Source organism: Mobula birostris, chromosome 22 (assembly GCF_030028105.1).
Source record: "Mobula birostris isolate sMobBir1 chromosome 22, sMobBir1.hap1, whole genome shotgun sequence".
Lineage (NCBI taxonomy): Eukaryota > Metazoa > Chordata > Chondrichthyes > Myliobatiformes > Myliobatidae > Mobula > Mobula birostris.
In genome coordinates, this window is record NC_092391.1 from 3,469,239 (window position 1) to 3,496,242 (window position 27,004).

At 40.0% G+C, this 27,004-nt stretch overlaps 1 protein-coding gene across 8 annotated transcripts in view; it reads left to right on the plus strand.

Moving 5' to 3' along the window:
* The window catches only part of cdk5rap2 (CDK5 regulatory subunit associated protein 2), a 185,969-nt gene that overhangs the window by 96,787 nt on the left and 62,178 nt on the right, over nt 1–27,004 (plus strand). For 7 of the 8 annotated variants that reach the window (XM_072240352.1, XM_072240353.1, XM_072240354.1 and 4 more), the window contains 10 exons: nt 10,824–10,976; nt 13,284–13,399; nt 13,817–13,954; nt 14,507–14,599; nt 15,694–16,049; nt 18,340–18,751; nt 20,266–20,488; nt 22,629–22,739; nt 23,894–24,590; nt 26,263–26,495. In XM_072240352.1, coding sequence (XP_072096453.1) covers nt 10,824–10,976; nt 13,284–13,399; nt 13,817–13,954; nt 14,507–14,599; nt 15,694–16,049; nt 18,340–18,751; nt 20,266–20,488; nt 22,629–22,739; nt 23,894–24,590; nt 26,263–26,495 — 2,532 coding nt within the window. The remainder of the gene's footprint in view (nt 1–10,823; nt 10,977–13,283; nt 13,400–13,816; nt 13,955–14,506; nt 14,600–15,693; nt 16,050–18,339; nt 18,752–20,265; nt 20,489–22,628; nt 22,740–23,893; nt 24,591–26,262; nt 26,496–27,004) is intronic. The other variant, XM_072240349.1, reaches the window with a different exon arrangement.

A 27,004-nucleotide genomic window follows, 5' to 3' on the forward strand; every position in this document is an offset into this window, starting at 1 on the left:
TGGTGTATAATTTAGGGACATAACCTGCGTTTTCTTTACATTTATTTTATAACCTGATATTTTCCCAAAGTCATCCAACAGCGTAAAGAATCCTATAAATGATTTTTCTGGTTCCCTCAGATAGACTAAAACATCATCTGCGAATAACGCCACTTTCTGTTCAATCCCTGCCACCTTGATACCTCTTACAATTTCGCTCTGTCTTATTAGTTGGGCAAGTGGTTCAATATATAGCGCGAAGAGGAGAGGAGAAATTGGGCATCCCTGTCTAGTGCCTCTCTCTAAAATAAAGGAGTCAGAGAGGTCCCCATTTATCTTAATTCGAGCTGTAGGGCTGTCATATAGAGTCTGAATTACTTTAATAAACTTTTCTTGAAAGCCGAATCTTCCTAACACTCTGTATAGGATTGCCCAACTAACCGAATCAAAAGCTTTCTCAGTGTCTAATCCTACTACCATTGTCTCTGTCTCATTCTTATTAACCTGTTCTAATATGTGTAGAGTTTTCCTTGTGTTGTCCTGTGTTCGTCTTTGTTGAATAAATCCAGTCTGGTCTAAATGGATTAGGCCCGGTAAGGGCTTTTCCAATCTGCGCACTAATATAGATGTAAATAGTTTGTAATCTAAATTAAGAACATTAATTGGCGGATAATTGCCACATTCTAGTTTATCTTTACCCTCTTTAGGAATAACTGAAATAATTGCTTCTCTCCAGGAAGGTGGAGTTTCTTTTCTCTGTAAGATCCAATTAAAGGTGTTAAGTAGTAATGGGGCTAACTGTGACTTCAGGGATTTGTACCACTCTGAGGTAAACCCATCTGAACCAGGGGACTTTCCAGCTTTTAACCTAGAGATGGCCACATTCAGTTCTTTGGCAGTTACTGGTTCTAATAGACTTTCATTTTGTAAATCTGTAAGTTTAGGTAGCTTTAAGGAATTCAATAAACTGTCTATATAGGGCTCATTGGAGGCCCGGGGTTGGGAGTACAGCTCTCGATAATATGTTTCAAAACTCTCTTGAGTTTTCCCTATTGTACTCTTCACAAGCTTCGTCTTTGGATTCTTTATTTTATGAATTGTATTGTCTGCTTGTTGTTTTCATAATTTATATGCTAATAATCTAGCTGATTTACCTCCTACTTCATAATTCTTTTGTCTCAGGTAAAGAAAATTTCTTTGAGTTTCCAACGTATAAATATCATCAATTTCACTTTGCAATTTCCTAATTTCCTGTTTTAAATTTGAATTACTTTTGTTGCTATCTACAACTTGAAGTTGTTTTAATTTTCCTTGAAGATCTGCTAATTTTTGTGCATTGATTTTTTTCATGTGAGTGGTAATGGAAATAATTTTCCCTCTCAGTACAGCTTTCAATGTATCCCATAAGATCACTGGTGATGTTTCTCCCATGTCATTAAGGTCTAGGTATTCTTTAATTTCTCCCCTTAATCTCTCCATTACTTTCGGGTTATTGAGTATATGTGAGTTTAGCCTCCATAGTGTTTTCCTCATTTTCCTTTCCAGGAATGGGCTATGATCTGACAGATCGATTGTTGCAATATTACAGTTTTTTATCCTGAGTCTATCTGTATTAAAGATAAAGAAATAGTCTATCCTTGAATAGGCTGAATGAGGGAAAGAATAATGTGTATAATCTTTACTAGTGGGGTGTAATTCCCTCCAGGCATGTATAATTCCCAACTCCTCCATCAATAAATTCATTTTCCGAGTCAGAGGTTTATTCTGAGTGACTGTTCTTGAAGAATCTAATATAGGATTTAATCTAATATTAAAATTCCCTCCACAAATTACTACCCCTTGAGAACTGACCATTAGGTCAAAAATGTGTCTATAAAATGACCATTCACAACCTGGAGGAGCATAAACATTCAGCAGTGTTATTTCTGTACCTTCTATTCTTCCTGTAATTTTTACAAATCTTCCATCTTTGTCTTTAGTCTCTGAAATATGTTCATAATTAAGAGTACTTGATATCAATTTATATGATGAATAAAATACATGCTTAAAGCCCATTTTTAATTTTCCATGTTCAGATTGGCTTATATGTGTTTCCTGGAGGAAAGCCATTCGTGCCCTCTCTTTTTTCAATTTAGACATAATCTTATTTCTTTTAATTGGATTCAAAACCCCATTAACATTATAGGAAATTATTTTTACCAATTCAATTTGCAATTTTCTCTAGTAGAAAAAGAACACTCTCCTTTTCTAACCAAACAGTAAGCAATCCCTTCTCAACAGTAAACCAAAATATATAACCACACCATAGACATTTTTGAACGTATAACATTGGAAAATTTTTCCCGACTTCCCACAGTGAGGCCTGAGCACCGACCCGCCTCAGTTCAGAGGGATAACCTCTATCTTCACCCTGTGTTAGAGGGCCCTCAGCAGTTTGAATAATCATAGAGAATTTTCTCCTATTTATGTCTCGACCATATTGCTATCATTCAAGTTATTCCGTCTAGTTTATTTTCCGATACGAGCTTTCATTTTACCTTTAAGTCCGATTTACTCTTTTCAGTCATTTCTCTTAATTAGTCTGTATTCTCTGTACATTCGCGTCTGAATATTTGCAGCTTTTCCTTATAGTTTGACACTCTGGTTTGTGTGGAGCGTCCTCGCCCCACTAACTGCCACAACTTCTGCCGAATCCTCTCCAGTAGCGACTCCGGTTGGGTGATAACTTTAATAGGTAGTCCCCGGTCCGCCAGGTCCGACGTTGCCTCCTCCACCGTAGCGTAAGTTTTTGTCCCTTCGTCGTAAAAGACTTTCAGCCGAGCTGGATACAGGGTCTGAAATCTGATGTTGTTTGCCTTCAGGACCCTCCGTGTTTCCGCATATTCCTTCCGTCTGGCAAGGATCCTGGGTGCGTAATCGTGGTCTAAACTGATTTTACAGTTGTTCCACATGAAACCTTTCTTTTGCCATGCCCGTTTAAGCACCTCTTCCTTCGTTCTGTAACTGAGAAATCTGACCAGAATTGATCTGGGCTGGGCGCCTGCCGGAGGCTGTGGTGCCAACGCGCGGTGAGCCCTTTGTATCTGTAGGTCTTTTGCGGCCAGTATATCAAGGTTCTCTCTAAGCAGCTTCTCCATGAAGGGAATCATGAATCCGGGATTACCTTCAGTTCCTTCGGGATCTCCGTAGATCCTCACATTTTCTCTTCTTGAGCGGCCTTCTTAGTCTATTAGCTTCCACTGGAGCTGCTCTTGCAGCTTTAGCATTTCTGCTATCACTTCCTCTGCGTTTTGTAGCTTCTCTTCAATTCCAACAATCCTCGCTTTGGCTTCATCTATCCACGAGTTAGTTTTTACTATTTCTCCTTTAATATCTTCCAGCTGTTTGCTGTTATCTTGTCGGAACTCGCGAATCTCTTCGAGAATCAAAGACAGAGTCACCGATTCCTGCTCATTATCTCTGTCCTGGCTTGCCGTGGGGGAACTAGGCCCGTTGCCTTGCTGTGTCTCTTTATATTTAACAGCCTTTGGAGTGGACTTTTTAAGCTTGTTCTTAGACATCATCCTTGCCCCTTTTATTAATATAGTTATACAATATTAAGTATTCGTCTAAATTCGATCTTGGGGCAGTTTACCTTCTTTTTGGCCGAGAGACCTTTTCCTTACGCTGCCATTCCCTTGATGACCCGGAAGTCCTCTCGGGGTGTGAATCTTGATGGCATGATTAGCAGGTTTATGGAAATTGGTGGTGTGGTAGACAGCAACAGAATCTACTTTCAGTGGCCACTTTATTAGGTGCAGGAATAGAATCCGGTGTAGTCTTCTGCTGTTGTAGCCCATCCACTTCAAGGTTCAATGTGTTGTGCATTCAGGGATGCTCTTCTGCACAACTCTGTTGTAACAGGTGATATCTGAGTTACTGTTGGCTATCAATTACAAGGTGCTTTTGCTGACAGAACTGCTGCTAACAAGATGTTTTGTTGTTCTGGGTTTTTTTTTTGCACCTCTGTAAATCCTCTGTCAATTCTACTGTTGTGAGTGAAAATCCCAAGAAATCAGCATTTCTGAGACACTGAAACCACCCTTTCTGGAACCAACAATCGTTCCATAGTCAAAGTCACTTGGATCACCTTTGTTCCCCATTCTGGTGTTTAGTCTACACAACAGCTGAACCTCTTGACCTTGTCTGTATGCTTTTATGCATTGAATTGCTGCCACATGATTGGCTGATTAGATTATGAGAACACTTGGTCCCCTTTTATTGTCATTTAGAAATGCATACATGCGTTAAGAAATGATACAATGTTCCTCCAAAGTGATATCACAGAAAAACAGGACAAACCAAGGACTAACACTGACAGAACCATGTAATTATAACATAGTTACAGCAGTGCAAAGCAATACCATAATTTGATAAAGAGCAGACCATGGGCACGTAAAAAGAAAGTCTCAAGTCCCGATGGAATCCCGAGTCCCCGATAGCAGGCGGTAAAAGGGAGAAACTTCCTGCCTTAAACCTCCAGGCACCGACAACTTGCCGATGCATTGGAAGCAGCCGACCACAGCCGGCACTGAGTCCGTCTGTCCGAAAACTTCGAACCTCCGACCAGCCCCTCCGATACAGCCTCCCGAGCGCCATCCTCTGCTGAGCGCCTTTGACCTTGCCCCGACTGCTGAAACAAGCAAAGCCGAGGATTCAGGGCCTTCTGCTCCAGAGATTCCGGTTACCACACAGTAGCAGCGGCAGCGAAGTGGGTATTTGAGAAGTTTCTCCAGATGTTCCTCCGTACTCTCACATCTGTCTCCATCAAATCAGAATTATGTACGGTACCGTACTTAACAGATTACAGATATCATTCACCGGAGAGGCCGCGCGAGCTGCATCGCATCGCCATCTTCTCCCTCCTTTAGATTAGATGTTTGCATTAATGAGCTGGTGTACCTAATAAAGTGGCCACTGAGTGCAGATCAACTGGGAAAATGGGTCAAGGAATGACAGATGGTGATTAACTTGGACAGATGATGATTAACTTGGACAAATGAAAAGTGATGTATTTTAGGAAGTTAAACCAAGGCAGGATATGACAAGACCTTGAGTGTTGTGGAATAGGGAGACCTCGAGGTACAAGTGCATAACTCCCCGAAAGCGGTGACACAGCTAGATAAGTTGGTGAAGAAGGCAAATGCCACACTTGCCTTCAACCGATAGGGCACTGAGTACCAGATTTAGGACCCCACGTAACAGCTGTACAGTATGCAGCTGTGGTTGCTGTATAGAAAGGGTGTGATTAAGCTGGAGATGCTGCAGAAATGATTCACAAAGATGTTGTAGTGATGGCTTGATGAGTTATGAGGGGAGACTGGATCGGCTAGGACTCTTACATGGATTGAAGGAGGTTGAGCGTTGCCTTCACAGAGGTTTATAAAATCTTAAGGAGCATTGATAAGTTGAATAGTTGCTGTCTTATTCCCAGGGTACAGGAATATAAAACTGGAGGGCACAGGTTTAAACTGGGGGGAGGAGGTGGGGGTGAGATTTAAAATAGTCCTGAGGGGCAGGTTGGTGTGTATATGGGATGACTTACCAGTGGAAGTAACAGATTTGGTACAACTACAGTGTTTGAAAGCCATTTAGACAGGTTCATGGATTGGAGAGGGATGGGTTTAAATGCAGGCAACTGGGACTAGCTCAAAATGGCACCTTGTACAGCGCGGACAAGTTGAGCTGAAGTGTCTGTTACTAAGCTGTACAGATTTGGGTTATAAAGTTAGGGGATTTATTCTGCTTGGTTTTACTGTTAAACAGTGTCTTTACCTTGAATACAGTTGGGAGAGGCTTCATCTTAAAATTCACTTTTATTATCTGCAGCTAATGAAGATTATAAAGCCAAAGAAGGTGGGTGGAATTGAGGTTTAAGCAGCCATATTCAGATTGATACATTATTGTGAAAGTTACTAATTGAAGGCCATTGCTATATTTATGTTCGTTTTAATGTGAAATGAGTCATTAATACATCTGCACAGGCTTATTGTGGGATTGTTAATGAATGTGCAGAAGAATAGGGAAGTGCATGGTCGTGCACTTCGACAGAAGGAATAAAGGCGTGGACTATTTTCTAACTGGGGAGAAAACTCAAAAATCAGAAGTGCAAAGGGACTTGGGAGTCCTCGTGCAGGGATTCCCAAATGGTTATCTTGTATGTTGAATAGGTGGTAAGGAAGGCAAATTCAATTTTAGCATTCATTTTGAGAGGACTAGAATACAAAAGCAAGGATATAGTGCTGGGGCTTTATGAGATATTGGTCAGACCGCACTTGGAGCTTCGGGCTCCTTATCTAAGAAGAGGCGTGCTGGCATTGGAGAATATACAGAGGAGATTCATGTGAATAATCCCAGAAATGAAAGGATTAACGCATGAGGAGCATTTGATGACTCTGGGACTGTACTTACTGGAGTTTAGAAGAATGAGGGTGAGGTCTCATTGAAACCTATCGAATAATGAAAGGCCTTGATAGAGTGGATGTACAGAAGATGTTTCTTATAGTGGGTGTTTCTGAAACCAAAGGGGACAGCCTCAGAATTGTGGGACATGCACTTGGAACAGAGATAAGGGAAAAAACACTTTAGCCAGAGGGTGGTAAATATGTGGAATTCATTGCACAGATGGCTATGGAGGCCAAGTCATTGGGTATATTTGAAGTGAAGGCAGAATGGCCTAATTCTACCCCATGTTTTTTGGTCTTGTAATTAAATTGGCATCATCTTAATTAAGTGCTATTTAATAGGCTTGGTGCCATGTATTTAGATTTCTGTTTAGGACTAAAATAATAGTTTTGTGACCACAAATGGAATGGTGTTTAAATTCAACTGGAACAATTCACAATGTAAATATAGTATTGCAAAAATTACTGACATTTAATCATACATACATTCTGATTTTTGGAGACATTTTTATCTTTGAATAGTCTTTAGGAAAGTATTTTTGTACAGTCTTTTTGGAATAAATTGCCTCTTCAGATACTTTGCTTTCAGCATAATATTTAAGTCGTGCAGTCCAAGGTGATTGTGAGCTAATGTCAGTTGAATAAAACAGTGCTATTTTTCACAGTGGCAGTGCTGCATTTTGTTTTATAAATACACTCTGACACTAGACAATCTACTATTTTTCAATATCAAATGCTGATGGAACTCAGTGCAGTGGTGTAGCAGTTAACACTGGTCACAGTGCAATTCCTGCTGGTGTTCTTCCTGTGAGCAGTGCTCCAGTTTCGTCCCACATTCCAAAGACCTGCAGCTTAGGGTTAGTAAGTTGTGGGCATGAAACAGTGGTGGTGGAAGTATGGCGACACTGGCGGGCTGCCCAGCCCATCATTGGACTGTGTTAAATGTTAACACAAAAACAATGCATTTCACTGTACCTTTCAATATTTTGGTGTGCATGTGACAAATAAAGGTAATCTTTTTAAATAACGAAAGCTTGGAAAACCCCAAATCTGCAAGAAATCCAAGGTTTACGTTTTATTGTTTTTGAACTTGGAGTGGGATTCTTGAAATAGTTCTTTTTACACATATCTGAGTTGATTTTTAGCAAATTACTTTTCAGTGCAATAGTTAGAACCTGGATTCTAATATGGTCCTTTAATAAACCCGATATACTGTACAAGTTCTGTCCCTTAACATAGTTGCTGTATAAAAATACATTTTCCTACTGTTGAGTCAACTTTCTGGTATCTTGTATCCCCGGATTCACTTCCTCAATTCTTCATGGTGATTTGTGTTATTTTAGTGTTTCTGTCGTGATTCATCAGTTAATGAGAAGTCCAGAAATGATCAATGAGTTGTTTTAAGGATGATTGGCACAGAATTGGTTTAGCCTCCCAAAACAGACTGTGATGAAATGAAGTGCTATGTGGTATAGGGACGCCGTCTGTTGCAGGTGCTTTGACCAAACTCTCCCTATGGTTACTGGTACTCCTGCTTTCAGTAACAGAAGTGCTGTGATCATAATGAGGAATTGAGTATATAGGTTAACTACTAATAAGTTTTGCTTCATTTAAAAAATGTTTGAAGAGGTTCTTTGACACAGAGGATTTATAAAGAAAAGATTTTTCCTGTCTAACTTGCATTTATGTGCAGAGGATGTGAGGTAGTTTTGAAAATTTAGTAAGAGACAGAATTCAACATAGAGAAGTTAAAATTCATTGGTTGGGTCATTGTATATCTTGTTCCTTACCTTTGCTCTGAAAGAGAAAAACTGAGTATCTGTTGTGCAAATTGCTGAAAGGATGGTATACAGGTAGAGCTGTTGAGCTGTTTCCAGCAGCAAAAACCACAAGATCAACAGTTCTCATCTTGAGGGAGTTGATTCAGGCACACTGCCTGGTGTCTTCAGTTTGATCACAGGCAGTGAACATCGAGGCAGAATCATTTGCCTTGCTGGTAGCACTGCACTGATATCAATAAATTCTAAATTGTTTAATGTCATTTCCAGTACACTTCCCAGTACAGTTGCCGCAATTGAACTCTGAACTCCACCACGAGCTGTAATAACGTTGTGCTAACCGCTACATGGCATCCAACTTTAATGGCTCTCGTGCCATTAAAGCGCGGTGGTACTTGTGGTTTGCAATCCTCGCTGGTTTGATTTGATGCAAATGACACATTTCACTTTTAAGTTTTGAAGTGTACTGGAACAAAATAATTGTTACTCCAGATCTGATGCAGCATAAAAAAACATGAGCGAGCATAATAATAATTTTAAAAACACAATAAATATAAATGCATAAGGTAGCTTATGCATTTGCATAAAAATGTTTATTTTTGCAAGAAAATGTTTATGAACCCTTAGCACTTACCTGGTTTTCTGCTTTAATTACTCATAAAATGTGGTCTAATCTTCATCTAAGTCATAATGATAGACAAACACTGCCTAAACTAATAACACACAAACAGTTGTACTACTTCTCGTCAATGAGTACACCACTTAAACAATCACAGTCTGAGTTCAGAAAAAGTATGTGAACCTCTGGGGTAATGCCTTTGACAAAAGCTATTTGGAGTCAGGTGTTCCGATCTTTGAGGTGAGATTGGAGGTGGGTTGTAGAGGTGCCCTGCCCTATTGAAAAAAGACATGCAAAGTCAGGTTACTGACAGAACCTGCTCTTCTCAGGAAAGATCTGTTTATGTGTACCATGCCTTAATCAAAACAACTTTCAGAGAACCTTGGAAGAATTGTAGAGATGCATGAAGTTGGAAAAGGTTGCAAAAACATTTCTAAAGACTTGAGTGTTCATCAGTCCACAGTAAAAGAAATTGTCTACAAATGAACGAAATTCAGTACTGTTGCTAGTCTCCCTAGGAGTGGCATCCTGCAAAGATCACATTGAGCGCACAATGTGCAATGCTGGAGGAGGTGGAAAAGAACCCAAGGGTGACAGCAAAAGACCTGCAGAAATCACTAGAACTTGCTAAAGTCTCTGTTCATGGGTCCACTATGAGAAAATCACTGAGCTAGAATGTTTGGTGGAGGTGATTGCTGCTAAAGGAGGTTCTACCAGCTATTAAAAACAAGGATTCATATACTTTTTCCAGTTTAGACTGAATGATTAAACGTTGTTTTCAATAAAGACATGAAAAGTACTATTGTTTGTATGTTATTTGTTTAGGCAGATTGTGTTTGTCTATTATTGTAACTTGGATAATGATTAGACCACATTTTATGAGTAATTAATGCAGAAAGCCAGGTAAATTTAACCAATTTCCCCCGGGATCAATAAAGTATGACTATGAAATGCAAAGGGTTCACAAGCACTTTCTTGCAATGGTGCATAGATTGATTATATGTACATAAAGGGATGCTAGGCACAGCAGTGTCTGTGCATAAGGTGAATGACAGGAAAAGATAAAGTATTGGTGGTATGGGGTGTAGAGGGGTGGGTTAGTGGGTGGAGGTTACCACTTTTTTCCTTAAAAGTTCATTGTCGTCTTTTAGAGTTTAATTTTCTTTCCTGCCTTTCTGATAGTTTAGGGGTGGCGCTGTAGTGTAGTGGTTGTGCGACGACTTTACAGTGCCAATGATCACTGATCGGGGTTCAATTCCCACTGTCTTTAAGGAGTTTGTATATTGTCCCTGTGACCACGTGAGTTTCTTCCAAGTGCTCCTGCTTCCTCCCACTTTCCAAAGACGTACAGGTTAGAGTTGGTGAGTTATGGGCATGCTAAGTTGACGCTGGAAGCGCGGTGATACTTGTGGTTTGCAATCCTCGCTGGTTTGATTTGATACAAATGACACATTTCACTTTTAAGTTTTGAAGTATATGTAACAAATAAAAACTAATCTTAAAGTAATCACTCTTTCCTTGTAACTTGATCCTTTTAATTTTTGAGATCAGTTTATTTTTATTTGTTTCGAGATGCCATGTAGAACAAGCCCTTCTGGCCCAACAAGCTGCACTGCCCAACAGCCCACCTATTTAATCCTAACCTAATGGTTTATAATGTCTCATTAACCTACTAACCAAATGTCTTTGGACTGTGGGAACACCCGGAGGAAACCAGACACACGAGAAGACTGTACAAGCTTTCTCCCAGTACAGTTGCCGCAATTGAGCTCTGAACTCCACCACGAGCTGTAATAGCGTTGTGCTAACCGCTACATGGCATCCAACTTTAATGGCTCTCGTGCTATTGTGTAAGGAATGGAACACACTAGTTGGGTGCAGTTTGAAAAAGAGATAATACTATTTGGAAAATGGAATCTGCTTTCTTTGTTACTTCTGCAAAATGACATCTGAGAGTACCTGAGCTGTAGATACTGACTTGATTGTTTAAACTTTGTTCCCCAGAAGCCGTTTCCAAAGGAGACGTAGTTGACCTTAGTGAGGTGGATTCTCTGCGACACCAGTTGGAAGAGGCGCAACGCTGGAATGTTTCACTGCAGTCACGACTTGGACAGATGCAGGCCCGAGCCGGTGGAGTGGGGGTAGCCAATGATTCAGGTATCCTCTTGCCTTTTCCCTGTCTCGCATGTATTGTCAATGTGGCATAAGGCATAGGAGCAGAGTAATGCCATTTGGCCCATCGAGTCTGCTCTGCCATTGCATCATGGCTGATTTATTATCCCTCTCAACCCCATTTCCTTGGCTGCTCTTCATTATCTTTGATGCTCTGACTAATTAAGCTTAGCAACCTTTGCTTTAATTATACCCGATGACTTGTCCATACATGTTTTCGTTTTTGGTGTGCTGTTCAAATGTTGAATTGTAGCATTACAATTATTATCATTCATGCACCAGTTGTAGAAACATTTATCGTAGAATTACAACACAAGTAGGCCTTTTGGTTCGTTAAGTGCATGTCACCAGCGCTCACTTGCATTAATCCTATTTTTACCCCAAGTTCAACCTCATCAACTCCTGTCCAATCCTACCACTTTTGCAGAGCGGGGTAATTAATTGGCCAACTAACCTACTACCCTGCAGGACTCCTTGATGTGGAACAAAACAGGTGCACTCGGAGTCTTGGAGAGAATGTGAAAACTGCATCGGACAGTGCAGGAGGTCTGCATTGAAACCAGGTTTTTGCATCAGTGCGGCAGCATCTATGTCACTTGTGGCACCTCTATTTACATCAGGGGTTCCCAACCTGGGGTCCATGGACCCCTTGGTTAATGGTCGGGGTCCCTGGCATAACAAGTTTGTGAACCCCTGATCTAGATGGAGTTCATCAGCAGAACCAAAGACATCACCCACCTTGGACATTCTCTGCCCCCTGCCCCCCCCCCCCCAATTAGGCAGAAGATACAGCAACCTGAAAGCATGTACCACTTACAATAAGGTGGACTCTTGGCCTCACAATCTACCTCATTATGATCTTGCACTTTATTGTTTACCTTAACTGCACTTTTTCAGCTTTTACACTGTTACTGTTATTCTTTTACCTTATTCTACTTCAATGCACTGTGTAATGATTTGATTGTGTACAACTTTTTAAATGTATTTTGGTACATGTGACAATAAACCAATATGATCAGATTCGGTAGCATTGTTCTCAATTTGTGGGCATGCTATGTTGGTGCCAGAATTGTGCTGACACTTGCAGGATGCCCCCAGCACGTCCTCGTGTTGATTGTTAACATAAATGATACAGTTCACTGTACGTTTCAATATACATGATAATGAATCTGAAAAGTAGTCCAGTCACAGAACTGGGAACTGTCTTCACTAGTGCTACAGATTCTAGGTGGTAGTGTCACTGTGAGGAAGATGCAGAAGAGACTTCAGGACAAAATGGGCAAGAAGACGGCAAAGGGACTATGATGTGGGGAAATGTGATGTCCTCCATTTCAGTACAAAGCATAAAAAGGCATGGTTTTCTTTAAATGGAGAGTGATTGAAAGGTGTTGATTGGTATTTGGAGAACCCAGGAATCACAAAGATAACAGGCCTTTTAAGCATGTAGAGAGGGAAACTGATGTTAGCCTTTGTTGTAATAATATTTAAGCACAATTATAGAGACATAGTAGCAGAGGTAGGCCATTTAGCCCATCGGGTTTCCTTGTGCAACTCACTGGAATATTGTGTATAGGTTTGGTCTGCCCATCCTAGGAAGGAAAGCTGTGAAAGTTCATTATCTTGATACATGGGAAGAAAGATTTGTCATATGAAAAAAGGTTATGCACAACAGACTTTCGGTCTCAAGTTCAAAACAATGACATGTGTCTCCTTGAAATGTGTAAAATTCTTCAGGGTTGCATGGAATAGATGAGGAACTGATTTTTCCCTGGTGTGGAGTCTACCTTTAGGTTGGCTATTCAGATCATAAGAAAAGAATGTTGAAGTTCTGTACCCAATGGTGATGTGCCATGGTGGCATAGTGGTTAGCATGAAACTAGTGCAGCTTGGGGCTTCAGAATTCAGTCCTGACGTCCACTGTAAGGAGTTTGTACATTCTCCCTGTGGAATGCATTGGTTTCCTCTGGGTGCTCCGGTTTCCTCCCACAGTCCAAAGATCTACAGGTTAATAGGTTAATTAGTCATTGTAAATTTGTTCTGTAATTTGGGTAGGGTTAAGTAGATGAGTTGCTAGTGATGCAGCTCGAAGGACTGGAAGGGCCTTTCTATATTTCTAAATAAATAAACATTGATTCTCAGTTGTTGGATGTAATCGAGACTTGATTTTTGGATAATAAGGAAAATGAGGTTGGCACCAAGGTAAAAGATGACCACAATATTAGGGAATGACAGATCAGGCACTAGGCTACAAATAGCCACTACTTTGTAATTTCTTGGGATCTTATGTTCCAGGTAACACTTTTACAAGCTGTGGAGACCAGACTTCATACCTCAGCATCTGCCTGGGCCAGTTTGATGATCTGGAGCAGGAGGTAGTCAATCTCTCCCTGCCAGAGCTTCGACAAAAGGTGAGCTGCCTTTTTCAGTCAGCTTTGCCTACCTCACAGTAGCACAGAAATTAGCATAAAGCTTCACAGCACCAGCGATCGGGGTTTAATTTCTGCCTCTGTCTATAAGGAATTTGTTTGTTCTCCCTGTGACCTTTGGGTGCTCCAATTTCCTCCTACGTTCTGAAGACATATGGGTCAGTGTTGGTGAGCTGTGGGCATACTATGTTGGTGCCAGAAGTATGGCGACACTTGTGGGCTGCGCCCAGCACGTATTTGAACTATTGATGCATACAACACACTTCGCTGTATGCTTCAATGTGCATGTTACAAATAAAACTAATCTTTATCTTGTTTTTCTTTTAATCAAAATATATAATATCACAGACAACAAAAATTATAATGTATTTTTTGTTTGTTCCTCCTTTAAAAATTCAGATTATTGAACTTCTGAAATCCCTGAAAACATTACAAGCCAACAACCAAGAGTTGCAAGATAGAGTTAGCATGTCAGAGCATTCAGTTCTTGGCTCCAGCAACGAGGAAAATCCACAGGAACTGGTGATGGTTGCACAGGTGAAGTTTAAGAAACTGCTCTGAAATTGCTTTGACTCATCTTTAAAACATCTGCAGTTTTATTCTGCAGCTAAAACTACTTTTGTTTGCAGCGTTGTACATGGTTGCTGAAGTAGTATAAAATATTTTGGTTCAGAAATCAGCATAAAGTTGGATATAAAATATACTCTAGTGTATATGAATAAGTGACAGAATTCTAAGAGATCATTAGTTTTGTTAATTAAACAGCTTAATTTCAAGTTATTTTCACAGTATATTACGCATTGCCTGTAAACTTAGTGCATGAATTCCCATTTATATTGATGATAAATATAAAGTTTATTTCCTTATTGCCAATTTAAAATTATTTAGGTGTTTAAGTGTCTTTTCAGAATGTTTAATTTAAGACTTGAAAAATCTGTTCGTTACTTTTTGTTCCAGGTCTTCTGGAATCCATTTTGCATTCAAGACATGCTTTCATTTATACTTCAGTTATATATGCTGTTGTTTACATCCACTTTTTTTTCCCTTCAAACTTCATTCTTTTGTCTCATCCCGCTCCATGTCTCATAGCTGCTTCATCAAAGACCAGAAGAATCAATGAAAACAAACACAGACCTTCAGGAGCCATTACAAAGCATTAACCAGCTTGAGGACCGCAGTTTGGTAGGACTGTTTCTGAAGTATTTCTGGTTTTGTCCATTTAGTTTGGTTTTGCCTACTCCGTTGTGGATGTGTTCAGATTTGTAGTTTGATTTGACATCTCATAGAAAGTCTACACTGAAGGAGGTTAATTATAGAACGTAGAGTATAATAACACAGTGCAGGTCCTTTGACCGATGATGTTGTGCTAATCTTTTAACCTACTCTAAGATCAATCTAACCCTTCCCAACTCTCCATTTTTCTATCATCCATGTGTCAATCTAAGAGATGCCTGAGTGACCATAATGTATTTTCCTCTACTGCCAACCATGCAGCACACCCTCACTGTTTTAAAAAAAATCGACCTCTGACATGACCCCCATACTTTGCTCCAATCACTTTAGAATTATGCCCCCTCTTATTAACCATTTCTGCTCTGGGATAAAGTCTCATTCTATCTCTGCCTCATGTCCATGCCAATCAGATAACAACCACCCAGACTAATCTCTGTTTCCCAGCATTAAATCCATCTCAAAGTCCTGCTTCAATGTGATGAATGGTTTTCCCTCAACCATTGTCTACAGGCCGTAAATTCCATACCCTTTTTCTTGGCTTTCTTTTAATTCTTCTACCAAACACTTTACACTTTATGCCACTTTTTTTCTTCTGTAGTTGAAGCAAAAATTGCTTCCTTTTTACTCAGTTTTGATTAGTGAAATTTGTTGTTTTTGCAGCAGCAATACAGTACATGACATAAAATTACTATACATCACCAAAGGTAGTGTTAATGGGTTCATGAGGGCAGAGCGGAAACAGCTGTTCCTAAAACTGTTCCTGTACCCCCTCTTTGGTTGTAACAAGAAGAGAGCTTGGCCTGGATGATGGACGCCACTGCCCTGAGGCACCACTATTTGAAATGTCTTCAATGGTTATCTAATTCCCTTCTTTCCCCCCCGCCCCCCAACCACTGCCTTGAGGACAGTGTTTTCTCAAGACTGATAAATCAATGTGAAACTGGCTCTTTTCAACCTATGATCTGATGCCAACATTATTTATTATACTTCAGTAGCTGCCAAACTGCTTCCTCAGTGTGCTTATTTGTTCTGGCACAATGCAGGGCATATCCAAAGACGACAAGTGTATACAGACGGTTGAAGTTGAACTGGCAGAGACGATACCATCACAGCTGCCTACTACTGCTGCTGAGGAAAACTGGAAACTGGATCCTGCTTTGGTTTCGACAGTTTCTGCTGCTGATAGTTCAGATTGTACCAAGCTATTTGATGAACTGAACAAGATTAATTCTGAACTGGAAGACAAATGTGGACAGCTGCAAGAAGTCAAGACTCAGCTGGAGATGACTGAATGCCAGTTGCATGAATTGGAGGCCCAGAATCGAGAAACAAAGGAAGAAGTTGGCACAATAAGGTGGCTGCTGGAGGAGAATGGTGTATCCTCGGTGACTGAGCTTGGGTATGTGCCATTAATATTTCCATGTGAGCTCATAGTTTATGGTGAATCATCTGGACACAGATCAGAGGTAGTTAGTTTCTGGATCAGTCAGTGTGTCAAAGGCTACTGGTCAAACTAGAGGGGTGCAGAAGAGATTTATGAGGATGCTGCCTGGACAGGAGAGCCTGTGTTATAGGGAGAGGTTAGCCATACTGGATCTTTATTCCCTGGAGAATAGGAGAATGAAGGCTTACTGGAACAGAGATGAGGAAGAATTTCTTTAGCCAAAGGGTAGTGAATTTGTGAAATTCATTGCCACAGACAGCTGTGGAGGCCGCCATTGGGTTTATTTAAAGCAAAGGTTGATGGGTTCTTCATTAGTGAAAGCGTCAAAGATTACAGGAAAAAGGTAGGAGAACGGGGTTGAGAAGGGTAATAAATCAGCCATGATGAAATGGTGGAGCAGACTTGAAAGGCCTACTTCTGCTCTTGTGTTACGGTCACAGGCTTGTTTAACAATAGCCTTTCTTCAAAATACCACACGGGAAAAAATCTGCTGGTTTATGGAACAAGAGTGAAGCGTGATATTAACTGGATTGTTCTTTGAAGGACTGACAAGAGTCATTGAGCCAAATGGTTGTTTCCTGTGTTGTAATTTGATTACAGGCCTAAAATTTCATCAATTCTGGCTTGACTGCCTCTATTCCCCACTATTTCTTGGCTGAATTTTATATCCAATTGATACTTGGCTTGCTTTCCCTGTCTTGACATCTTAGTCCTGTTGCTGCCAGAAATTAAAGGCTTTAGTAGCCTGTGTTCATTACTGTGGTATGAAAAAGCTGAAGAAATTTTGTTAATTTTATATTTGTGAATGAAAGTATGGAGAGCAGAAAGTAGCACCTGAAAATTTGGCTAGGGAGAGAGCTCCAAAATTTTAAAAATTTTGTATTTTATCATGATGGTGTGCCTTCACCATGGTTCAGCATTAAGCAAAATACATCATAAAAGACCGTAAGACATAGGAGCAGATCGAATTTGTTCCACCATTCCATCATGACTGATTTTTTATCCCTGTCAACCCATTCTCTTGCCTTCTCCCTGTAATATATGACACCCTGACTAATCAAGAAGCTAAAAGCCAGTTCTATGAATAACTTGGCCTCCACAGCCATCTGTGGCAATGAATTTCACAGCATTGAGATATCTGACACCTATCAGAAAGCACTTCATCCATAATGGATCATAGCTTGGCCTGTAATGTGCTATCAGAATTCACATCTAATTGAGTGTCACCAAGAGGTAAAAGTATCTTAATGAATTGTTACCTTGCAAGCTGTTTGTGTTGCTAGGGTAGCATAGTGACTAGTGCACTGCTTTACACTTGCTGGCTGCCCCCAGCGCATTCTCGGACCGTATTGGTTGTTGACGTAAATGATGCATTTCACTGTACATGTGATAAATAAAGCTCATCTTTAAAAATCTAATCTTTAAACAGGGTATAAAATGAAAAGGCAACATAAATCCTATCTGACCATGCTAATCTGAATCAAGCTCGGTATATCTGGCCAGTCTTACTGGCCCTGTCATGTAGCCATGCTTCGGCCTCTAGCACTGAATACAGTGGATTGATTTGGTGCCTTTGATCCTGAGGAAACTGTGTGTATAAGAGATCAGATTATAAGATTAGTTTTATTTGGTTAGTTTCATTTGTCACATGTACATTGAAACTTAGTGAAATGCATCACTTTGCGTCACTGACCAACACAGTCTAAGAATGTTCTGGGGTAGTCTGCAAGTTTTGCCACGCTTCCGGCACCAACTTAGCATGCCCACAACTTAATAACGCTAACCCTCAAGTCTTTGGAATGTGGGAGGAAACTGGATCACCCAGAGGAAATCCACGCAGTCATGGGGAGAATGTACAAACTTCTTGCAGACAGTAGCGGAAATTGGGCCCTGATTGCTGGCGCTGTAGAGTGTTGCACTAATCATCCTTCAGTACATGTGTCAGCAACCGGAAATGAATTTCTGCCCCTGCATTCATTATTCTTGACATCAGTGAGTCGATTAATACAGTTTTACAGTTAATACATTACATTAATATATTAATACAGTTTTTGTAAGAAAATATCTTTGAACATCTGATACTGATTTATGCATCTATACTCGTAATTTAGAATTTAATTCTGGTTTTATATTACGTGACCTGTAAGAATGCTGTATGTATTTTGTGAATTGATTTCCCAGTATTGTTTGCATAAAATAAGAATAATTAAACAAGTCACTAACATTAATTTTATTAAACTCGCAGAAATGAAATAACGAAATTGAGAGAAGAAATAACACAACTGCACAATCAACTTGGAGAGAGCTTGTCAGTAAGTGAGAATGAAGGTGAGGAAGAAGTGGATGAGGAGAGCAAAGGAGGCCTAAGAAAATCTGTTTTGAGGTTAAAAATCAAATTGAAGAAACAGAGGAAGGTGCATGACCTCCTTAAACAGCAGATAGAGCTCAACTCCTCTGGCGAGGGTGTACGTTTCAACCCTGACTCGATAGTAAGCATGGCAAAGGAAATGGAATACTTGAAGGAGCATCTCGAAGCTGCCAATCAAAGGAGAACAAAGGAAATGCAGACAGAAGTGGGTAAAGACCACCAGGAATCGAAATTGACACAGTCGCATCCTTTGAACATTAAAAATTACAAGGCAAAGAACACTAAGCAGGTATCTAAATGGTCTCTTAGTTATGCATTTCTCATGGGTAGTACGATCGATTTTTGTTCTTTTCCTTTTTAAGGGCCTTCCAGCATATGAAATCAGCAGCAGACTTTACTCTGAAACCACACCTCAGTACCTCATGACTCAAAATTGAAGATTGTTTAATGTCATTTCCAGTACACAAGTGTAAGAGAGAGCAATGTTGGGCACTTGTTCAAATGCACCAGCAAGAAGTGAAATTTTTGATGTACTTTGTGTCTTTTATTAAATAACTAGTTAGAGGTTTTTTAAAAAGGTGGTTTACCTCCACTTAAGATTCTTTGGCATGATTCATCAGTGAGGCAGCTGATGTTGATTGGAAAGCACTTCTTCCGTAATTGACCATACCTTGGCCTGTAATGTGCTAACAGAATTCACACCTAATTGAGAGTCAATAAGAAGTAACCTGTTATTTACCTTGATCTTTGTTGCCTAGCAACTTTGGCAACTTTCCCATTTGCCGAATGATGTTTCCTTCACGACATGGGATGCTATTCTCGTGGAGCCTGGAATTCAGCTATGTAGATTCAACACTTGCTGTTTGGAATGCGAGTTTGAGCATTCATCAGTGCGGAGTTGTTATTCGAACTGAAGCAGTAATTCATTGTTGCTCTCTGTCTTGAGAGGTGTGCATGTACAAATTCAGGATGTTCCACCAAGATTCTGCAAATGCTGGAAATCCAAAGCAGCAAACATAGAATGCTGGAGGAACTCAGATCAGACAACATCTATAGAGAGGATGTTTCATGCCAAGACCCATTCATCAGAACTGGAAATAAGAAGGAGTTAGCCTCACCTGGTCTTGCCTATCTCCTGCCACTTTGTACTACTTCCCCTCCCCACACCTTATTTTTGGCTTTTTCCTTTTTTTTCAGTGTTGCTCTACCCCTTCCCCCCCTTTCAGCAATCTGCAGGAGCTATTCCCTCTGTAACTCCATTCTGTTCTTCCATCTCCACCAACCACCCCTCCTCTTATGGTACTTCCTCATTCATCGTTCTTGGTTCACCTAAGTAGCATTTGTGCCAGTTCGTCTGAATTTTCTTTTCCCTCTCCTCCCGCCCCCGCCCCCCCAAAAGCCCTGGAAGGCCTTTGATCTGTTTCCCTCCACACCAATGTTCCTGAACACCTCAATTGTTACAGCACAACACATACGAAATGCTGGAGGATCTCAACAGGTCAGGCAGCATCTATGGAGGGGAATATACAGTCTGTTATTCCTCACCATAGATGTACTGTTTTTCTATTACTGTCTTGTTTTTATCTACCGCTTTACTTAATTGCCTGAGAGGAAGCCAAACAGAGTTTCATTGTAAAAACGTATAATGACAATAAAGATCATTCAATTCAATTCAATGTAGCCTGGCCTGCTTAGGTCCTCCAGTATTTTGTGCTGAATTGTTCTGGAATTTTGTTTTTGTTTTTGAACTATTGTTTTCCCTTTTTCATAGTTAAGACTTTTTATTCCATTTGTTTTATTCAGATCAGTACCAGGTCTCGTCTCCCTGTCCCACTGAAACAATCAAGATCGATCAACAGTGTTAATACTGCCACCTCTGGCCAGGATTTCCCATCTGACCATCAACAAGTTGATCAGCTGAGGGCAGCAGTGAAGGATGAACAAGTGCAGAGTAAACTCTCTGTAGATGAGACGACGCTTGTCAGCCAGACAGAGAAGTTAAGGCCTTATTGTACTCCTATCCTTGGTAAGCAATTAAACAGTATTTGGTTGTTCAATAACATTGTTCAACATTTTGGAACAATTAAATATTTACAGGACAGTGTCTTCCCTTTGTTGTATGACAGGTCTGCTCATCTGGGGCTTAGAAGAATGAGGGGGTGATCTCACTAAAACCTATCGAATATTGTTAAGCTTATACAGAGTGCATGTGGAGAGGATTGTTCCTATACTGGGGGAGTTTAGGACCAGTGGGCACAGCCTCAGAAAAGAGGGGCGTCCATTTAGAACAGGGATGAGGAATTTCTTTCACCAGAGGTTGGCGAATTTGTAGAATTTGTTGTCACAGATGATTGCAGAAGCCAAGTCATTGGGTATATTTAAAGTGGAGGTTGATAAGTTCTTGATTAGTCAGGATGTCAAAGGTTTCAGGGAGAAGGCAGGAGAATGGGGTTGAGAGAGATAATAAATCAGCATTGATGGAATGGCAGGACAGACTCGATGGGCTGAATGGCCTGATTCTGCTCCTGTGTTTTATGGTCTTTAGTTAAATGTTCCATTTTCAATTATATTTTCTGTTACAGCAGTATTTTTGATTTTTCTCTTACTTCTACATTGGGGCTTTATAGTCGCAAGCAAGCTTACTCTAGGGTGTAGCACTAGTGTTACTGCATGGGGTGAAGTAAGTTTTTAAAGAGGGTCACACAATTGTACAGTTCTGATTCTTGACAGCTTGTTGCCAGATTTCCACAGACTATTGAAATGACTACAGACTGCTGGTTTAGTTTGGCAGAACTTTTATTTGCATTAGAGAATTCAAATCTGAGAGCATTTTAAAAAAATTTTATTTCAAGTATGACTTAGAAGTTTTGTTGATGACACAGGATTGAAATAAATAATGGCTTTTGTAAATTGCTTGAGATCCTGCCATTTGAATTAAGGAAATATTTTAGCCTGCTTTTAAATAAAATAATTTATTCAAAACGGGCTTTTTCCACTGAGGTTGTATGGGACTACAACTAGAGATCATGGGTTAAAGGTGAAAAGTTAATGGGAACATGAGGGGAACCTTCTTCACTCAGAGAGTGATGAGAGTGTAGAACGAGCTGCCACTGCAAGTGGTGTACGTGAGCTTGATTGCAACATTTAAGGGAAGTTTGGATAGTAAGTGTATGGAGGGCTATGGTCCCAGCGCAGGTTGTTGGGCTGAGGCAGTTGAAATGGTTTGGCATGGACGTGATATGCTGAAGAGCCTGCTTCTGTGCTGCATTTTTCTATGACTAATGCCAAACGCTGTCAATGTTAATGGTACAATATACTAGCCACTCACTATCCCATGCCGATTTCTCCAGTATTTGCTGGAATACAAATTGGTCATGTAAAACAGGTAATTATATCCTGGGCCAACAGAAAATTTGATTTTAAAATAGGATCTGCCATTCCCAAAAGTACAGTTATCTTTTGATTTTGTGTTTAAAGTGTTTCTTCACAAAATGCTGGAGGAACTGGGCAGGTCAGGCAGCATCTATGGAAAGAAGAAGAGGCATTTCAAGGCAAGGCCCTTCATCAGGACTGGAAAGGAAGGGCTAAGGAGCCAGAGTAAGATTGTGAGGAGAGGGATAGGTGTACAAGCTAGAAAGTAATAGGTGAAGCCAGGTGAGGGGGAAGGTGTGTGAACAGGGAAAGAGGAGATGAAGTGAGAAGCTGAGCTTCCTTCCCCCTCACCTGGCTTCACTTATCACCTTCCAGCTTGTACCCCTTCCTCTTACCCCACCTTCTTATTCTGGGTTTTGCTCCCCTTCCTTTTTAGTCCTGATGAAGGGTTTCGGCCTGAAATGTCAACTGTTTATTCATTTCCATAGATGTCGCCTGACCTGAGTTTCTCCAGCATTTTGTCTGTTGCTCTGGATTTCCAGCATCTGTAGAATCTCTTGTGTTTAAGTGTTTCCTTCTTGTTTCTTGCATATGACTGACCAATCCTATTTGCTTTATTTGGATGGTGTTCTTCTGTTGAACATATATAATGTGTACAATAATGAAAATGTTGTCTTGTTGCTTTTTGTTTTTAAGGCTTGCTTCCGGAATTTTGAACACAGCGACAATGCTTTTGATGTTCTGCTTTCTTCTGCTTTGTTACGACTTTGCATTTGTCCTTTATTTTTCTGTAGCTGAATCATCTTTGAAACAAGATGATAAGGAGGTCCAAGTGGACTTGCAGGACCTTGGTTATGAAACCTGTGGAAAAAGTGATGCGGACAGGGATGAGAGCAGTAGCCCAGGTAGATGTTGTGACCCCTGAGTACTACACAGGAAGCATGAGAGAAAAAACCACTTTATCTTTTGAGAATCTGCATGCTGTAACTGTCAACACCCTTCACTGCTAAAATGCTGTGCTTATTAATTACTTTTAGCTTAAAGATAGTAATTTGCAAAGTCCCAAATCTGAGGAACTGCCAGATTAACAAGTACCTGATCATCCAGAAGGTTGAACTCCCAACTTTGTTAACCTGCTTACTGCTGATGGGAAATGGGGCTAACGAACTGTCAGCTTCATTTCACAGGTACCACAAATCATCATTACGTTGTGAGTTATTGAGCTTCAAAATAATTAATGAGCATGGCAAACTATCTGCTTGTCTGTCTACAAAAAAGTGGGATTTTCCAGTGACCAACCGTTTATATCCTCTCTCGTTCTGACTTGTTGATCCATAGCCTTCTTTTCTGCCACAATGAGGCCACTCTTAGGTTAGAGGATCAACACCTCATATTCCGTTGAGGTAGCCTCCAACCTGATGGCATGAACATCAATTTCTCCAACACCTTGTAATTTTATTCCCTCCTTTTTCCTTCTCCTTTAATTCCTCTCTCTGACTTCTTACCTCTTCTCACCTGCTTATAACCTCCCGCTGGTGCTCCTTCTCCTCTTCCCCTTCTCCCATGGTCCGCTCTCCTCTCGTTCAGGTTCCTTCTTCTCCAGCCCTTTACATTTTCCATACTTCACCTCCCAGCTTCTTACTTCATCCCCTTCACCTATCACCTTCTAGTCTGTCCTGCCCCCCCTCCCTTCCGCTTTCTTATTCCGGCATCTTCCGTTTTCCTTTCCAGTCCTGATGAAGGGGCTCGACCTGAAATGTTGACTGTTTATTCATTTCCATAGATGCTGCCTGAGCTGTTGAGTTCCTCTAGCATTTTGTGTATGTTGCTCTGGATTTCCAGTATCTGCAGAATCTCTTGTATTTGTGTCTGTGTGAATTAATTGCATGTTTTGTTAATTACGTTTGTGCATTTTGTGGTCTTGTTTCGGTTTGGGAGTGTCTATATAACTTTTGGATAGATAAGGAAAGTCTAACATTTGATTCCTATTTCACACCCCAAGAATAAGATAAAAGAGATGCAACTATTGAATTTTTACTATTGGAATATTTTACTGCAGACACAGGCAGGCATTTACCTGCCCATTGCTACAGTGACTCGGTCGTTCCTACCCTGCATAAACTAAGCCGTCGCTTTTTCTCCATGGAAAACCTGGACACAAATTCGTCAACTTCATACCCAAGTTCACCAAGTTTGATTTCACCCAAAATCAGCTTGAAGAATCTTGATGTTTTCTATGATTATGGACAAACAGATGATGCCAATGAACTCAAACTTCAGATTGGTGAACTAAAGGCTCAGATTGAGAAGTATCGGAAAGTACTTCACCACCTGCAGACACGTGTGCGCAAGAACTCTCTGTCCAGTGACCAGTTGACCATTTCAGACCAAAGTCACCAGACTCCAACTCGAAATTCATATGATAGACACTCTCTGGAAAGCTTCCCGAAAGATAATGACAACAATTACAGCCACAGAAGACATTCTATCCAGTCTTCCGATCTAGCTGTTCAAACCAGCCAGCAGATTGGCGGTCTTTCCAATTGTGCATCCAGATCACAGAGCGTGGATTTCGGAAGCCAGCATGAGAAAGGGGACTGGCTGATGTCTGTTTATTGTCAGGATGGACAGCTGGTACAGAAGTTAAAGGAACAAATAGAGCAACTGGAAAATCAGTTACAGAAAGAGAATGCACGGAACGAGGAGCTGCATGATCAACTTCAAAGCAAATTGCCACCAGCGTTACCAGCTCAAAAGTAAATTCCTTTATTATGTTAAGAGCAGTACTCGTTGTAGTAATATTAATAGTTATTATTATTATTCACCTTTCATCATTAGCCAAATTCCAGCTTTAAAATACAAACTCATAAAAGACACCATAGCTTAATCTAAATACAAGCCTGATCCAGTTTGTATTCCGACCGATCCATTGTTACAGATGCGACAATCCATAATAACCATCTGGATATAATATTACAAAATTAATAAGCAAGAACAACTTGATAGATATAGCCATTCCAAACACACACAACATACAGAAATTAGTAAGTGAAAAATACCAGAAATATGCTGAATTAAAATAGGAAGTTGAAAAACTTTGGAAAATGAGCAGGGTATATATTGTCCCAATAGTAATATCTGCAACTGGTATCATCCCAGAGACACTGCACAATAGCATTAAACAATGAGGGCTACACAGCAATATTTTTGTAAATCTTCAGAAAATCTCAATACTAAACACCGCTAGAAAAGTCCAAAAGTTCTTAGCATGAAGGTTCCTAGAAATGAGTGTGCTTGGCTAAACCCTTATCTCAGGTTTTACCAGCTTGAGCTGAGAAAAATACTATAATAAAATAATAACTTTATTAAAGAGTGCTTTTCCTACAGATGATATAGTTCAAAGTGCTTTACAGTGGAATAAAAGTACAAATATAAAAATAAAATAAAAAATAAATATAAGCATGAAAGTAAAATTCAAAAAAGTTATTTAAAAGCAAGGTTAAATAAAAAGGTTCTGAGCTGGAGTTTAAAATTGTCAATCTCTTAAGTTTTATTGTGTTTCACAGTTTAGGAGTGTAGTTCAAAAAGCTGATCTGCCAATTATCTTTTGAGGGAGATTGTTTAAATTTAAGAGAGCAGAAGAAGATCTGAGAGCTCAGGTAGGATTATAAAGCAGTTTTGGGCCCATTTGTAAGAAAGGATGTGCTGACATTGGAAAGGGTCAGGAGGGGGTTAGCAAAAATGATCCCATGAAGAAAGAGTTAATGTATATGGAGTGCTTGTTGGTTCTTGACCTGGGTAACTTCTTCACTCAGAGTATATGGCCAAACCAGGAGTTTGAGGTAGGGTCCGAACAACACTTACAGGACTTTTTGTTAAGTATATGGATAAGAAAGGTTTAGAGGGATATGGGCAAAACGCAGTCAAATGTGGTTATCTTGGTGGGCACAGTAGTCAGCATGGAATAGCTGGGCCAAAGGGACTGTTTCAGTGCTGAAATCACCATTCAAGCCTTTGTTTTATATAGAAAAGTGATTTCTGCAGGTGAGCATAACTTCCCTTTTTTGTATCAATGAAGCAGAACTTGCAATAATTTTGGTGGTCAAATGTAAAGTTTGATCCATTGTTCATCAACACAATGAAAATATAGGTCCTACTTTCGACTTAATGATTGATACCTTTAAAATAATCTGTGCAGTAAATAGCACAGCCATGATAACTCAGTAAGTCAAGCAGCAACACACACCTCATGAAGGTCTGTTTCTCATTTTAAATTTCACCTTTCCAAACAACAAAACCCAGTATGCAAGAAAGTTCTTAAGTTTGTTTTAATAAATTTATTCCATGTTTTGCTCTATCAATCCCACACCATTTGCATTGTGTACTTAGTTTTTGGGTCATGACACACTTCCCTTTGTTTTTACTAAGGTACGATTCACTGGTACAGTTGCAAGCAAGAGAGCTCTCACATCTCCGACAGCAAATTAAAGAAAATCGCAACATCTTCTCCTTACATCACCAGTCCCTTGTGGATCTAACTAAGGCCTTTGAGCAGCTGTTGCAGGCCAGCGATGTTGACTATTACGTTGGGGAAGCCTTCCGTGATCAGCTAAACCAGAGTTTGCAGCTGGTAGAAAAGCTAGAGAGCAAGCTTGATGGTGGTAAGCTGGCAGGCAAAATTCTTATTATAAAGAATACAAAAGAAATTTCAAATTCTATGATATTTCCATCTCCCACTGTATTAAAATCTGTCTTGGGCTTCATGTTTTCCTGCTAATTGCTTTGACTACTGACACTGAAAGTTCAAAGTATATTTATTATCAAAGTATGTTTAGTGCCTATGGGAAGTAGTCACCCCCCCACCCCCTGGAAACTTTCATGTTTTATTGTTTTACAATATTGAATCACAGTGGATTTAGTTTGGCTTTTTTGACACTGATCAACAGAAAGACTTTTGTGTCAAAGTGAAAACATCTCTACAAAGTGATCTAATTTAATTACAAATATAAAAGACAAGGTAATTGATTGCGTAAGTATTCATCCCCCTTTACAGTGACACACCAAATTATTACTGGTGCAGCCAATTGGTTTTAGAAGTCACATAACTAATTAAATGAAGATCTGTTTTTAGAGACCTGTGTGCAGTCAAGGTGTTACAATTGATTGTATT